At 41.4% G+C, this 16697-nt stretch overlaps 1 protein-coding gene across 13 annotated transcripts in view; it reads left to right on the forward strand.

Annotated features, from left to right (window-relative positions):
- The window catches only part of PCDH17 (protocadherin 17), a 135060-nt gene that overhangs the window by 59184 nt on the left and 59179 nt on the right, over positions 1–16697 (forward strand). For 4 of the 13 annotated variants that reach the window (XR_014563918.1, XM_083737786.1, XM_083737795.1 and 1 more), the window contains exon 4: positions 4547–4701. The exons of the other annotated variants lie outside the window; for them this stretch is intronic. Coding sequence is in view for 3 of the 4 variants with exons in the window: in XM_083737786.1 (XP_083593912.1) it covers positions 4547–4692 (146 nt within the window). In the remaining variant the exon portion in view is untranslated. The remainder of the gene's footprint in view (positions 1–4546; positions 4702–16697) is intronic. 13 annotated transcript variants of the gene reach the window in all.

The following is a 16697-nucleotide window of genomic DNA, read 5'->3' on the forward strand; positions in this document are numbered from 1 at the left end:
CTTCAGGAAATGTTGCTTAAAAAGAAAGCTCCACAGATAGCAATATTTGCTCTGTGCTAGCCTCCTTGGTAAATGTAAATAAAGCAAGGAGAATAAAAAATGAGGGTGCTTTGATAAATCTTGGCAGGTGGCCTAAAGGAGAAAAAGCTTGTGGAAAAGAAAGCATAATCATTGGGACAGAAAGTCTTGTGCAATAACCAAGCATGTCCCCTTTAAGTTATCTTCACTCTAGCTATCTGAAGGAAGTCTCTACCTACTCTTTCTATTAAAATGTCTAGCTGTCTCATAAGCTTATTTATGCTCTCTGATTCACTGGCCTTACTAAGCAGCTCCCTCCATATGTTTACTACTCTTTAAGGGAAATTGTTCAGCTTGACATTTTGTTTGTGCCTCATTTTTAGACTGTGTGCTCCCCCCACAAAAAATCCTCGTCAAGCCGCGTTACCAGAATTGAACTCTGCTTTGTTAACTAGCATTTTGCTGGGATTTGGCATTGTTCTGCAGGTCTCCATCTAAAGGCATAACCATGTGCAATCTAAAATAAGGCAGGAATACTTCCCCATCCTCCCATAATGGCAGCCCAGGGATTGCCAAATGTGATAACTGAGTGAGGGAGAATGGCAGGAGCACTTGCGCTTTCCCTGCCTTCGCACACAGAAGCTTAACCCACTGGATGCATGTAGGTGGACCTGGAACCCCAAATACTCAGGGCCCTAGTTCACAGGAATAACCTACATGCAGTCAGCAGGCTGCCCCATTGTGGACATGCCCTCAACAAGCAGACAGTCTTGCGGGGAGAGAGGGCTGGTGCAGGGCAAAGCAGCAGGGCAAATGTGTATGGGCCTCCGGTGTCCTCCCTCATGTGGTTATTATCAGGGGCTTGAGAATAATGCCTGCTGAATCACGTCCAAATAGTTTTAGTTTTACCTCAAGGGATCATGGGAAGTTCCATAGGGAGATATAGTTATCTCTAACAGAAAACGATCTGCACCACCACTAAACTTTAATTTCCATGTTATTTTAGGAACTGGACAGGAGAACTGGTACAAAACCAATATAAGCTTGCTGTGTAGATGTGCTCCAAAGCGAAACATTCCAGTTATTTATCTAGGTAGTCTGTGTATCCAAACAGTAGGAAAGGTAAAATTAGAAAAGAGGAGGGAAGGAAGGAAGGAAGGAAGGAAGGAAGGAAGGAAGGAAAGAAAGGGAAAAGGAAAGAGAAAAAGAAAGAAGGAAAGCATTCCAAACCCTCAAATCCAGTAGGAACCAATTCAATCTCTCAGCTAACTGGTGATTAGGCCACTGAAGGGAGCCAGCTTCCCTTCAGCCTAGAACCCAAAGGGCGTGTTGGGGATATATTTCCCCACCTGCATGGAGTGTGATTTAGGGCTGGCCGGTGCCACTTGTGGTCCACCAAACATTGTTCTGTGATGTGCTCTGGCAAATGCTTCCCCTTTTTTGTAGTCCCAATAAGGCAACAAATCAGGACTGATGGACCACATTTGTTTGGCCTTGTGGATCAAAAGTTTTACAGGCCTGGTTTAGAAACAACGAAGAGACATGTGGGACTTAACACTTGGTGTTGTTTCTACTGGGAGCAGTAGTGGTGGTGGTGGGGGGTGTAGAGTGTCAGGTCACTGCTTTTCACCAAAAGGAGAGGGAGAAGAGTGAGGCACAGGGGTCTCTCACCTCACCTCTAAAAATTTCACAATTGCAGGCCTGATTTAGGGTCTGGAAGAAGGTAAGCCTTCATTATTTAGAATTCTTCCATTCTTGCCCAACAGTAAGATTTTTTAAAATGTCTCTAGAAAGCCTTGTGATGCTTTGCTTTGATAGGAAATACAGTTTAGACGTAAACCATCAGCAGCATCGTAGGGAAAAGAGCTTCCAGCTACTGTTGCAAAATCCACAGCACCAGCCTCATTATCAAATACCTAATGCAGATGAAATCATAAACAGCTTAAAAAACTCTACATGTAATCCGATCAGCCAAACTAAACAAGAAAATAAATCTGAATTCTTATCACGTGAGACATGCTTTATGGAGCTTCAAAGTGGAAGAGGAATTCCATGCTCCCAGAGGCTATTTTGGAGGTTTCTCTGTGGGAAGGAATCTCCACTGAATGCATGAGTTGTTCCTTGACTAATTGAAGAGAATGAGGCAAACTCTGTGTGTTTCAGCTACCATATGTACACCAAAACAATCAGAGTGGAAGAGATAATAAATAGTATCATATCATAAAGTTCTAAGGTTTTAGATTGGGAAATCAGATCTGGAAATGATAAAAGTTTTAAAGTTTACAAATCTACTTTCAAGATTCAATGTTTTCTCAATCTCTGAAACTTGGATTTTAGTGCCAGAAAATAGTATCCATTATTTGTTATTTGTCTCTTGCATTCCATTACATACATGTGAAAGCCACCTATCCCATTTCCCCCCTAAATTCACACTTTCAAGCTCAGTATTATGCTTGAGCTATGAAGCCAAATTCTGCATTTCAAATTTGTTTCATCTTTGCCATTCACATGGTTAATTTGCCCAATGACTGCTATAGGCATAATGCTGCAAGTTGTGAACCTGGTCTTGAGAGCAGAGCTTAATAACCCAGCACCACTCCAGAGAACTACAGTGGTACCTCGAGTTACAGTAGTACCTCGAGTTACGCTTCAGGTTACACACTCCACTAACTCAGAAATAGTACCTTGGGTTAAGAACTTTGCTTCAGGATGAGAACAGAAATTGTGCTCCAGCGGCGTGGCAGCAGCAGGAGGCCCCATTAGCTAACATGGTGCTTCAGGTTAAGAACAGTTTCAGGTTAAGAACGGACCTCCAGAACGAATTAAGTTCTTAACCCGAGGTACCACTGTATAGGAACAAAGCAGGAGTCTAGCATGGGGGGGTGAGGGGGCGGCTTATGGCACACACTGCCTCATTGCTGGAAATGTTTCCTTCCATTCATGCCTCATTGAGCAGATCTACGAAACCTTGGCTTTTGCTGAATTGGGCCATCAGTTGCCAACTGAATCACGCAATAAAGACATGTGATTGCACTGGTGCTCAGAATCAGGAAAATATATTTCGCGCGTTCTAGGTCCAAAGACTGGTGGGACAATCTTAAAGCTGCTTGTGGTGAGGAAACCGAAGGCAGTTTAATTGCCCACTAATGTCCTGCTTGGGTCACACACTGACAGAGTGGAAGTAAAGCCGGTGGAGCTCTCTAGTCTTCCAGTGTCCTTTCCCCTTTAAAAAGCAGCCCCCTCCACTGAAAACAATGAATGGGGTGGATTTATGGCATGCCCTGAGCTGGCATGGATCTCTCCCAGGGTTGAGGTTTGTGTGTCAGGGTTGAAAGGCTGCATTGCAGGGGGTTGGATGAGATGACCCTCCGAGTCCCTTCCAGCTCTACAAGAGTTTCCCACTCTTTCCGTGATGCCCCACCCCTTTTGACCCTCCTGATGTTGGTAGAACCAGGGCAGTGGGAGCTGCTGTGGCGGTGGGAAGGGTCATCTGACATCCGCTCTCTTGCTTCGGCATTGCAGAGGGAAGTCTGATGAATCCCTCCAAGGGGCGATAGAACTGCAGCTTCAACTTTCCTGGTGAAAATGTTAAGTTGTTAAATCTCTGCTACTGAAATCAATGAGATCTACAAATTCTCACTTTGGATCTTGTCAGTGGTTTCATATTCATTTAATTATTGTAAAAGATCCTATCTTTTTTTTTATTTATTTTTTAAAAAAATCAAATTGGCTCACCAAAAAGTAATATAGAAATCTGTACAAATATAAAACACTCATGATTCAGTTCCATGATTGGGATCTAGGTCATTAATGTCACCATAGATTGACAATTGCTAATTCACTGACCTACATGATAATGGAGCTGGCATCATATGAACACCACTGAACTCTTCAATCTGCGTGATTGTGGGAGAGAGAGCTAGGACGCTAGAGATCTCCAGAACAGTATTCACTTAATAGCAACTCTCAATAATCATTATGGGTGGGGCAGGGGGAGTAATAGAATCATAGAATTGTAGAGTTGGGGGGGGGGGAGTCATCTGGTCCAACCCCCTGCAATGCAGGAATTTTTAATCATGACACACAAACTGATATTGAAATCCAGGGCTTTGCTATGTTTTCAAAACAATAGGTTTGAATTCCTTAATAGGCTTTGAGTCTCCAGTATGTTTTGAACTTCCTAATGCTACCGGTGATATTTATCCATTGGCCCATAAAAGAAAAACAAAATAAAATTGGAAGCACTTGAATAAATATCTAGAAATTGGCCAGGTTAAATATTGGGTAGGGTGGTCTCACTTTGTAAATTAGAACTCCCCCCCTTGATCACCAATATGTTCTTTGCAAATCCTCGGTTCATACAATATGAATCAATTTACAACCCCAAAGCATGTAAACTGAAATGCTTCCTTGATTTTTTCACCATTTGGTGATTTCCTCCCTAACTGTGAGCGTGGCCTAGTTTGGGAGTCCCACCCTAAAATGACACAATCTGTGAAATGTTGTTCACCATTGCTTCCTCCCATAGGTTTTCCCCCCTGGACAGAACATCTTCTCTCTCATTCTCTCTGTGCCCAAAATGAGAGTAGCTGTCAGACTGCACTCCTTGTTCTGACTCCACCTAAGAAACTTTATGTCCAAGAGTACCATCCTCTCCAAGTTGGTTACCCCTAACAAGGTCAGGTAAGAAACTGCCTTGCTGTTGTATGTTAGGACGTGCACGCAATTCCCATCTTCACTTCCATCTAACTCAGGAAACTAGTGGTGAAGAGCAGGCTGGATTGTTGATAGGTAGATTGCAGGTACAGACTGCGGACCCCTTGCCCTGGTTTTCCGATAGAGATTTAGTTTTCATTTTGATTGCGGATTGATGTCTGTGTTTTAAGCAACTAAATACTACACTCAGGGGAAGCACATCAACACCCAGTGCAAAAAGGTCCCAAATCTCTCCAGCTTTACCTTAAAATATTTGAGGGAGAAAGGTGGCTTAAAGCTGAGTAGAAGGGTTGAAAATTCATTCAGTACTTTTAGTACTGTGTATGTTTACTTTAGCAAAACCACCTCCAACCAATTCGTGAAAGAACCATTCACAAAGAACTCTGCATATGGAGGGTGAACAGAGAGGCATGCATGTGTGGGGGGGGAGCAGTCCCATGCAGCCTGTTCCTCCCCTGCTATGATGCTTCTGCATCAGTTGCTGGGCAATGGAAATGAGCTGTTCATTCAAATCAAAGTCTTCTGCACCTTGCATGTAAGCCACTTTTGCAAAAGCTGAGGTGGTGCTGCCCACTGAGACCTGGAAATTGCCAAACTGCAAGGCAATCTAAAGTAAAGCATGAGACTGAGAAGCCTGCCTGAACTACCATGGTGCCTTGCAAGGAAGAGAGGACTTAGCTGTATTCATAGGAGAAAATTGAGAAGGGCCATAGCTACATGATATGGTACATTATTTGCATATACTGAGGTTCCTTCCTGGCAGGTCTAGTTTTGAAACAGAAACTCAGGGTAGAGCAACTTCTGAGTCTTTGGGAGATGCTGCCCATCTCATAGTCTAGTTCAGTATTAAGCAGGTTTCTCTACTTCTAATGTCTTTTACAATATGCTTGGTTCTTTCAGCCACAGCTAAAGTATTTTTAGGAACTGCATGCTCAGTTTAGAAGTTTAATCGAAAATTTTAATAAATCTCAGGAACCATTCCACTTGAAAAAAATGTTGATCAAGGTTTCTTTTCTAAATTGTAGTACACAGTGTCATGTGCATGCAGTTCTTGCTGGAATCTGTTGCTCGTGGGGTTGTCAGCCAGTCAGAAAAACAACCACCACTATGGCCTGACCTGGCTTTGTTTTGTTTTTCCCTTTGCCAGAATCCCAAAGGGCAAGGCACAGACTCCTTTAGTCTCCATCTCCACTTTTTAAAATCAGAACATATCAGGTGATAAAGCAAGTTTTGCACTTATTTCTGCCCCTGGTCCTGAGAGCCACTGAGTAACACCTGAGACCCCAGCACTGGTTAAATAAGAAAAAAGAATACTGAGTGTGTGGAAAGAGGAGCAATGTACAATATCTCACATTAACTTTCCCATCTGAAATGTGTTTCATCTCAAGTAAGACATACCGATTTTGATGGCATTAGCTTTCGCACAAGGATGTGGAGCCTTATTTTAATTTCCAACTTGTTGATGCACTACAGAGTGCCTTTCCTTCTGGTAGTGGGGCTCTCCGCAGGGGAATAAGTCTTGGACTGGGGAGGGGCTTCCCTTCTGCTGTCCCCCTTTTGCTGCTGTTTTCATTTATTCCAAGTATTGGAAAACAGAGCATACTAAGAAATGATGATGTGAATATGTGCAGGCCACTCCATCCAAAACATTATTTCAGCATTTTGGATAAAAAGTTACTGGCAATGATAAAAGTATTTCAGTTTACAAACTTATAATATTGTACATCTAAAATTATAGATTTTGGTTTCAAGTAAGCATTGCCTTAACACCAAAGAAAACTTTAAAACTATTCTTGTTCAGATTAGCAGTTTGCTTGGTTTTAGTTAGTTTCAAAATGTTTTCCTTCTGTTTAAAATCCTAAATTAAAAACAAAAACCCTGTGTTTTGCTGTTCACTTAAGCTTTTCAAGTTTCATCCTGAAACAGTGGAGATGAGAATATAATAAAATGGTAAAGGGCCCCTGACTATTAGGTCCAGTTGTGGATGACTCTGGGATTGCAGCGCTCGTCTCGCTTTACTGGTTGAGGGAGCCGGAGTACGGCTTCCAGGTCATATGGCCAGCAGGACTAAGCCGCTTCTGGCGAACCAGAGCAGTGCATGGAAACACCGTTTACCTTCCCGCTGGAAGGTATTTATCTACTTGCACTTTGACGTGCTTTCAAACTGCTAGGATGGCAGGAGCAGGGACTAAGCAACGGGAGCTCACCTCGTCATGGGGATTCAAACCGCCGACCTTCTGATCGGCAAGCCCTAGGCTCTGTGGTTTAGACCACAGCACCACCGGCGTCCCTGAGATTTATATTATATTATATTATATTATATTATATTATATTATATTATATTATATTATATTATAAAAGTTAGTATTTAAAAACATCTGACCATAGGGTATATTTCACACTGCAGACTTGTATCAGATTGATATCACTTTTGTGGCTTCATTTTGAGAATTGTAGTTTGGTGACAATGCTAAGAATTGTCTGTTTGAGATCCCTCCTCTCCTCCCACAAAGTGCAGCTCAGAGGGTTCCCTGTTAAGATGGAATGAGAACAGCTTGAATGTCTTCAATGAAGTAGAGATACTCCTATAAACAGTAGGGAACTGTCACATATTTTTGACTACATGAGTGAGAATCAGAAGGAGTGAACAATCTGGAATGCAAAAGTAGAGGAACAGGGTTGGCATTTTGGCCCTCTGCTGGAGAAGGAAATCAAATTTGCCTGTTTGTTACCTATACAATTATATTTAGGAGCTCATTACCATTCTTAAGAATGCTTTAACTTATAATTTCCATAAAAGAGATGAAAATCTACCTACTTAACTTGCTTAGTTGTGGAACTCCATTAGAATTAAATTGCAGGCCTATTTATGTGTGTGTATCCAGTTATGTAAATTACAAAATTAGAACAGGCACATAATTAAATGTGACAATGGGCCATGTCCTCCTTTTCTGAAGAAAAATGCACAGAAGGGGAAAATTTAAACTGCATCATCCCGAGGGTTTTTGTCTGCGAGAAAGGCTAGCGGTGGTGCAGAAGTGGAGAGGGTGTGCCTGGACTGCTGAGTGCTTTGGCAACAGTTAATAGTTGTTGAGCATTTATGTAGATATTTACATAGAGAAAGAGATGTGGCCATAGTAAGTCTCTAAATATGAATAAAGGAAATATGTGATGTACAGACCGGGACCAATCATGAAACGCACTAAGGCAGTCTTTCCATGTGGTGGGTTTTAAGGGGCAATAAAGTAGAGGCAGGAAGTTCTGATCCATCAGGAGCACAATCCACTGGGAATCCACAATTTGCAACCATAATTCTTATTACTAGAAAAACTTCCCAAGAGACCAAACTGCAGGTTTATCAGGGGAAGGGTGTGAGTGTCATTGCGGATCTTCCACCCCGGCCAGCAATTTTTTCAAGATGCTTCTAGAAATATTTAAATTATGTATATAGTGTGTTTGCCTCTTATCTTTCCCTCCCCAAACTGCTAATCTGAACAAGAATAGTTTTAAAGTTTTCTTTGGTGTTAAGGCAATGCTTACTTGAAACCAAAATCTATAATTTTAGATGTACAATATTATAAGTTTGAGGCTATGTTTTATTTAAAAATAATTATTCTAATTGAATTGGATTGTGAACGCAGGATGCTTAGGTAGAAGGGGCAGTCTGCTATTGCTGAAAAAGGGTGAGGAATATTAGCAGCATAGAACTGTAGAGTTGGGAGGGATCCCCAGGGCCATCTGGTCCAGTGCCCTGCAATGCAGGAATCTCAACTCAAGCATCCAGGACAGATGACCCGATTCTGGACTTGGGTTCTTTGATGTTCACTCAAATGACTCTCGTAAAGCTAATAGCAATCTGCATGTTCAGATGCAGAGCGTCCTGCCGAAGATGAAGCCATTGCTTTCACTTTCTGACAGGGATTGTTCAGAATCATCTAGTGGTCCACTGTGGGCAAACAAAATCCTGAACTAAGTGGACCTTAGGTCTGATCTGGTTGAGTATTTCTTATGTTCTATTAATTGGATCCCATGACTTGATGGTATTTTTCCCCTCCACATTCAGCTGATGATACACTGCAATAAACCCTTTTGACCTTCATGCTGCCAGAGCCCACTTTTCATGAAAGCAGGAAGGATTTTTTTAAAAAAAAGTCTGCATTCATGTTATTTCTGCTGGAAATATGCCACCAGCAACATACATTATTCTTGATTCTTCCCCTTTCCTGAAGATGCATGCCCTTTTCATTGTGGAGGTTCTGCTGTGAATTTCTTCCGAAGGGGCTGCTTGTGACTACATGGTGTTAGGGGCAAATGTCACACCATTTCCCATGGGCGGTGTACCAAATTACATTTCTTTCCATCTGCTCTGCTGTGCAGTTCAGCAATGGGAGAGCAGCATCTGTGTTGTGACAAACCTGTACTGTGACATCAAAACATATTTCTTTGAGCAGGGATCCAGGCATACATTTTGCTAATGACATCCACCTTAGTGAAGCCAGTGAAGTTGTAGTCCTGTGACCTAGGATGCCATTGGCTCAAATATTTGCATCTGATCTCAGCCATGAACTTGGTGGGTGACCTTGGACAAAATGCTATGTCTCAGATGTAGGAACATAGGAACATGCGTTATACTAATTTTTAGTACAGTAAGCCTGCTACTTATGTGCATCTAACTTGTGTGCATTCGGCTGTATGTATTTGGCAAAAAAAAAATTTGTTTAAAAAAAAGAAAGGGGGGGTGTCCAGGGAAAAAAACTTTGGCAATCCCACCCACCATTGCACCCAGTGTGTTTTGACTATACAAGATTTTGGCTTTATGTACAATCCCTGGAATGTAATTCCTGTGTAAGTTATGGTCTTACTGTATATCTAAAATCCACATTTGGTAGATTCAGCCCATATTAGCATTTCCTCATGGTACTGCTGCTTCTTTCTTGCTTGTGATTTGCATGAGGCATGTCCCAATTTATAGCTGTTGTGCTAGTTGTGCCCCTTTACTATGGTATTCTTCATACTTGTTTTAGGATTATTTGGGAGTGGAGAGATTCTGCACAGCTGTTTCCCATGGAGAACCAACCTTGTTCTGTTGTCACTCTTACTGGTGGGAATGGCTTCAAACATGTCAGAGTAGTTTGGCAACCTTTACTCCACCTTTCTCTCCCCTGCACCCGCTTCATCCTTGGGCATGTGGGAAAAGCTCTTTTTGGAAGAAAGTTATATCCACTACTTTACTGACAATTTTTTGAATATTCAGTGTGCAGTAGTGGGCCTGCACAGCTTTGCTTAATGACTGAGCCCTTTTCCCATTCATTTTTCATGGGGATGGAAGTGGACAGAATAATAGAACCATAGAATTGGAAGGGACCTTCCAACCCTCTGCAGCACAGCAGTCTTACCCACAGCCATCCCTGGGTGGGCTTGAACCACCAAGCTTCTGGTTACAGCCAGATGCACCAACCCATTGCACCATGGTACATTGACTTATTTTTAAGTGCTACTGCCCAGTGCATACCAGTGGACTTCAGTAGCTTTGCTTAATGTCAGATGCCTTTTCCTGTTCTCCTGCTTCTGTGGTGATGGTCAGGGATGATTGAACCCATTCACATCTAGTCTATTTTATCCCATTTATTGGCAGGTTTTAAGCCACTACCCCTGTGTGCATTGAACTACATCCTTTCTCCATTATCCTTCAGCTTTCACCATGGGGGATTTGTTTTTAGAGTTAATTGTCATTCTCTTTTTTCTGACAGATGGAGCAGATTTAGGTATTGCCCTTGCTGCTGCACAGCATTGTATGCAAATAGAGCATTCTGTTCACGAAGTGTTTATCAGGAGTCAGAAAGGAAAAACCAAACAGAATATTTATTTCCCCTCACGCCAAAATGTTCTTCAAGTAGATAATAATGAGAGGCATCAGACTATATCCACACCCTAAACCAGTGCATGAAATAAGTTGAATCATAACCATCTGAATGTGATCTGGGCAGAGAGGTCCACAGCTCTGAAAGGTGTTTTACAGCTGTTGTTGGACACTGGAAGACTAAGCATGTGATTTGAGGGTACTCTTGGATTTGGCAACGATTATGAAAACCCAAATGATGGTCAGTTACCAAGAATGCTTTTTACCACTTTTGACTGCTTTGCCAACCACACCCCTGTATGGAGAGGACTGTGTTACAACACAGCAATCCCTTTTCTGTTCATGTCCAGACCAGATTGTGGAAATGCATTATTTGTGGGGTTGCCTTTAAATATGGTTGGGAAACTTCATCTGGTCCAGAATTCAGCTTCCAGAGTCCTGTTGGAGTAAGGTCTGTAGTACCTCCATTATAATAGCTGCACATTATAATAGCTGCACCAGCAAGTTTCTGACCCTTTTTTTAAGTACTGGTGTTAATCTTTAAAACTACAAATGGTTTGGCCCTGCTATTATTAGACTGCCTGCACCCATGCCACCTTTGCTAACATTTCAATTATGAAATTCCATTCTACTGAACGCTGAACTGTGTTATTCTTCTTTTCATATTTTCATATTTTGATTATAAGCACCTTTGGGTGGACATTTGTCCAGAAAAGCAGCCTCAAAATCTTTTAATTAAGTAAATAATAAATATTCTACCATGTTTATTCCCTCCCTACCAATTTTTATTGAACATAAGGCAGAGGTTTGCAGTTCAGAATCATGACTTTATTAATTTCATAGTAGCTGAAAATCCATAGATAATTACAATGCAGATTACTTGAACATACAACTCCACTCTTTGAGGATCCATTTTGAGATATGAATGAACAGAAGTGAATGCTATTAAGAACAGCAGAAAAGCCACCTGCAAAGGAGTGGAAGCCACAAGACACTCTTTAGCCCAGGAGTGCATGTGTGCACCCAAGACCAAAAAGGAGGCTTTAAAATGTTGCTTACTTACCATGCAGTTATAACCAATAACAGTCATGTGTGGCACTAACTTTTGAGATTACTAACTCGTGTGTGTGTGTGTGTGTGTGTGTGCGTGCGTGTGTGTGACTTAAGAACCACCCACAATTTCATTACTTATATCCCAAATTAAATGGTGTAATATAGCACAGGGACATAATACGAAGAGGGAAGAGACGGTATTGTGTAGGATGCTCTCTGCGTGGCAATTGCTTAAGTGGAAAGTGCCACAACAGTTATACCTGACAAAGGAAAGGGGCTTCAGTGTGGATTATATGTCAGTCAAGCAGTTCTCAATGGCTTATGGAAGACATTTTCCATGTCCGCAATTGCCTGAGCCTTTTCACTTTAGCCTTAGCAGCCCCTCCCCCAGCTGCTTCACAACAAATGGAGTTGATAGCATTCACCTGCTTTACAGGGTTGTTGTAAAGAGCACTGAGGCAAGGTATGTGAAAGACTTTAAGCACTTAGGAAAATTAATTTTTAAAATATAGATGCAAAGCATTGGTCTTTTCTGTAAGTTTTAATGAGTTAAACCATTGCTGAGTGAATATCAAACTGTTTGTATGGTTGGTGAGAATCAGTGCTGCATTTTTGTTGATAATGATCTGATACCATGACCATGCCAAAGCAATGGCATTTTTATACTTGCTAATGTTACATGTGTTGGCTTAAGATTGTTTTGGCTCAGTTTGATTAATGGTTCACAGAACTGGGTGGCTTCTGCATAAGCCAAGCAGTGACTTCCCCATTCATTTCCGAATCCAGGTGTACCCGGATTGCATCATATCACTGAATAATAAATGCATTTGCAGCTGTGATATATTTTTATTTTTGTTTCAAGTTAAAAATAAGCACTGTTGGAGAAGCACAACTGATCAGAGAACGGTTTTAGAGGATGTTGTGTTTCCTCTTAAATAGCCCAGAAGAATGACTGAATTTAAGTTAATTATGCCTCAATCCATTAAACTCAGAGGGACCTATTATCAAGTAATGTGTTTAGGATTAGGTTAAGTTGTTAATTATGTGGACATTGATGGGATTAAACTGGTTTGTACTCAAATTTAATTTATTTGTAGATTACAAGCACCCTAGACCTTATAAAAGACCTGGAGTGATTGCTATTTCCTGTCATTTTCTCCTCTACCACTTAAGTGAACCCTTCTACCATATCCTAAGGACTACTGGGAAGGACTGCAGCTAGAGATTGTCACTTGTCAGTCCCATGTCCCTGCTCCATTAGTTTAACACAGAATGAGGCTTTAGCTGTTGCGGTGAAAAGCTCTGCTTACACCAAAAACAGACAAAGAACCAGCATAAGATGAGGTTGTGTGAGAAATGTAGGATTGCAAAACTCTTTGAGGGCTGGTCCATAAATGTTCGTACATTCCCCTTCCTGACTGACTTATGTTTATAAATGGACCATGAGATGAGCAACATCACAGATATAAGTTAAGTACTGCCACACATTACCTTAAAATGCAATGCTTTCCAGTGGAGTTCGTTCATGCATTGAGATTCCTGACCTCAAGTGTCCAGGAGCAAGTGCAGATAGATCAAGAAATGTTTAAGCTGGTATGAACAGTCCTGAAGCTGAAGGAAGTAGATTACGATTTATATTCAGTAGAAGGTGGCATGACAGAGGCATCGCTGTCTGTGGCCCGTACGTTCATGCTGTTATTGCCTCTGGTAAGAATGTTTTGCATGTTAAAAAATCCACCAAACCTCTATCACCTCAAATGACAGTGACAGAAAAGAAATTGGTGTGTATACTGTGGTTGGTGATGTAACAACCTTCTAATAATCTTAAAAAGTATTGCCTGTCTCTAACCTTAGCGGTCACCCTTTTTTTGCAGCAAAATGTTTCTTTCATAACCCCAAAGATTTAAAAAAAGAAAGAAAACAAACCCAAAACTTGAGCAGTCACTTTGGGTCAAATTACCTAAGGACATTCCATGCCCAAGTAAAGTTCAAAGGCAGTGTAAGCGATATGAATAATCTGAGCTGCCCAGCAGCAGAGAAACTCATCCAGGCTGATTATGCTGCACCATCCACAAGTGTGCCAAAAAAAGGAGAAAAAATGAAAGGTTTGTGTATTTGCTGCAGGCAGCATAGAAAGAGAAATAAGGACATGCAGTGTGGATTTAAACTCAGCTATATATTTTCTAGGAGATCTAGCACTAATGTATTTGTTCACTGAAGGTCACTACGCCATCAGGAATATAATAATACTTAGCATTTATAGAGCACAATTCAAGTGTTCACATACATTATCTCGGCAAACCTTGCAATAGCCTCGTATAAGAGGCCACTATTATTGTCCCCACAGAGCAGCTCTTGGAGTGTGGCTGAAAAAGCAGTTACCGTATTTTTTGCTCTATAGGACGCACCCGAGCATAGGACGCACCTAGTCTTAAGAGGAGGAAAACAAGTAAAAAACATTCTGAATAAAATCATTTCAGCTGCCTTGCCTCGTGGAACCAGCGCAAAAGGAGGAAATGCCGGGAATTACCGGCACAGTAAGCTGGAGGAGGGGCGGAAGGGGCAGTCCCCATCCTTCCGGCACATTGTACATCTAGCAGAGTAAGAGCTGCTTACACGCGTGCAAGCAGCTCTCCCTTTGCTTGAATTACAGCCCCGGCAAGCAGCCAGCCCTGGCTGAGCTTGTCGGGGCTTTATGGGGAAGCCGGGGGTTTCCCCAGCCAGCCCAGCCAGTGTTGGGGCTGAAGGGGGAAGCCGGGGGGTTTCCCCATAAAGCCCCGGCATCCCCAAGCTAGAACAGCAAGACGGAGCACTGTTCTGGCTTCGGGGGCAGCCTTTCAAGCCTCCGCAGGGCAGCGGGGTGCCTCCACAGGAGAGTTCCTGAGGTGGGGCAGCCATCGTGGATGATATTTGGACACGCAGACCAAAATGTGACTTTGGCATGACTTCAGCCAATTTTTGGCATGACAAAACCAAATTCACAAATTGCACTATCCATTTTAAAATGCCACAAGGCAATCGGTGTGGTTCCCAATCCTCCATGTCACACCTCATGGGGATTCCATTTTGCTCTGTCAAGGTACACATTCCCTACAAATTCTTCCCCTCTAATTTCTGCTCAAAACTTGGGGTTTGACACAGCATTTGTACACCAGCCAGTTGGGTAGGGATATTCTAGAATAACTCTGGCAAACTTGAGTCTGTCACTGTCTCTTATCTTATCTAACCTACCTTACAGGGTTGTTGTTGCTATTAATTTGTTTATACCCTGCCTTTTCCCCTGATGAGACTCAAGGCAGCTTATAAATAAAAACAGGATTATGAGTATGAAATGGGGAGGGGGATGTATGGTACAGCTTGGAAGAACATTGGGGTTATGGATTTTTATCAGCTCTAGCCTCAGATAAGAAATTGACATTGAGCAGCTCAGCTAGCTGTATGTACAAATGTGTTTGTGATACAGTGTAAGTTAATGAGCAGTCTAGTTCCTGTAACAATTGTAAAAAAAAATTACAATTTTTAAGCATCATTATTATTCAATTTCATTAAGGGTACATTTCAACTGAAATTAAGGTACAATTAAAGCAAGGGGGAGGTACAGTGCACCAAAAAGGCAAATAAGCCAAACACAAAACAATTCAGATGGACATTCGAGGGTACAGATATACAGCTGCAAGAAAACAGCAGTAGATGTGAGTAGAGAAACCTGTTTCCAATCAGGAACATACAATGCATAACTGATCAATAAAGCATTACTCTCTTTCAGTCAACACCACTGCCCGCCTAGCTACCCAGACCTGATCTAAGAAGAAAGACATATGGCATTGGGGCAGGGTTAAGAGAGGAAGCAAGAATTATAAAGTTTCTTCTTCTTTTTCTACTCTTCTAAGTCCTGGTCCTCAGAATCTGACATGGAAGCTTATGAAAAATGATTGCTCCCCACACTTTCCCTTTCCAATCTTTATGACTAACCAACGTTCAAAGCCTTCATTTACTCATCCAGGCTATTATAGCTTTCAGAAGCAATAAGAAATTCTGTAAATTTCTGTACAAGTTCAGAGCATCTCCCTGTCAATGCTGTGCAGTATACGAGTTTGGGGTTCTTAGCAAATGCATGCTGATAACACCAGGTCTGAAAACTATTGGTACTCCTACCAAATACAGTCATACCTCGGGTTGAATGCGCTTCGGGCTGAGCGCGTTTGAGTTGCACTCTGTGGCAACCCGGAAGTAAAGGAGCACGTTAATTCTGGGTTTCGCCGCTTGCACATGCGCAGACGCTCAAAATGACGTCATGCGCAGAAGCGGCGAAAAGCGATGCATGCGTGCGCAATGTGCCGTCGCTAGTTACATTTGCTTCTAGATACGAACAGGGCTCCAGAACGGATCCCGTTCATATCCAGAGGTACCACGGTACGGGAAAATGTGCCCATCTGCCAAAACTATATCCAGAACTGGACTTGAATGGGATTCAGTGCATTTCAATAATTAAGGGTATATAATATTGCTGGGGTGTTGTAAATTTCCTGTTTTACTATATTTACTTTCTATCCTGAAGAATTATAGAGCCTATGCAAATATGCAATTTTAAACATCCTCTAAAGTGATACTATTCTAAATTATTAAATGAAAATATGAAGTTTGATTATTTAAATGTGATCTAGTTTCCATTTCTATTCATTTCAATTCTAAATGTCAGTTGACATTAAACAGTTTTAAACAGTCATTAAAGTCTGTTTAAAACAGATGATAATTTTCATCAAGGTCTTTTAGTCAGTTCAAAGAGACCAGCATTATCAGAATAAACACAGCTATCACATCATTATGTATTTAGGTGTTAAGATTTATATACCACCTACATCAGAAATGGTCATATGTAAATTTCTTTTTAAAAAAGCATATACAAACACAGTGAAATAAATAAAAAATAACACTCATAAAAATAACACATTTATTCTTCTTAACTTTTAAAAAGTTCTAATGATTAATTTAAACTGTATTTGTGAACTTAGAGATGTTTTGATTTTGTAAAAAATGCTTTTAACCTAGT

Source organism: Podarcis gaigeae, assembly GCF_964106915.1.
Source record: "Podarcis gaigeae genome assembly, chromosome: 4".
In the NCBI taxonomy this organism is placed as follows: domain Eukaryota; kingdom Metazoa; phylum Chordata; class Lepidosauria; order Squamata; family Lacertidae; genus Podarcis; species Podarcis gaigeae.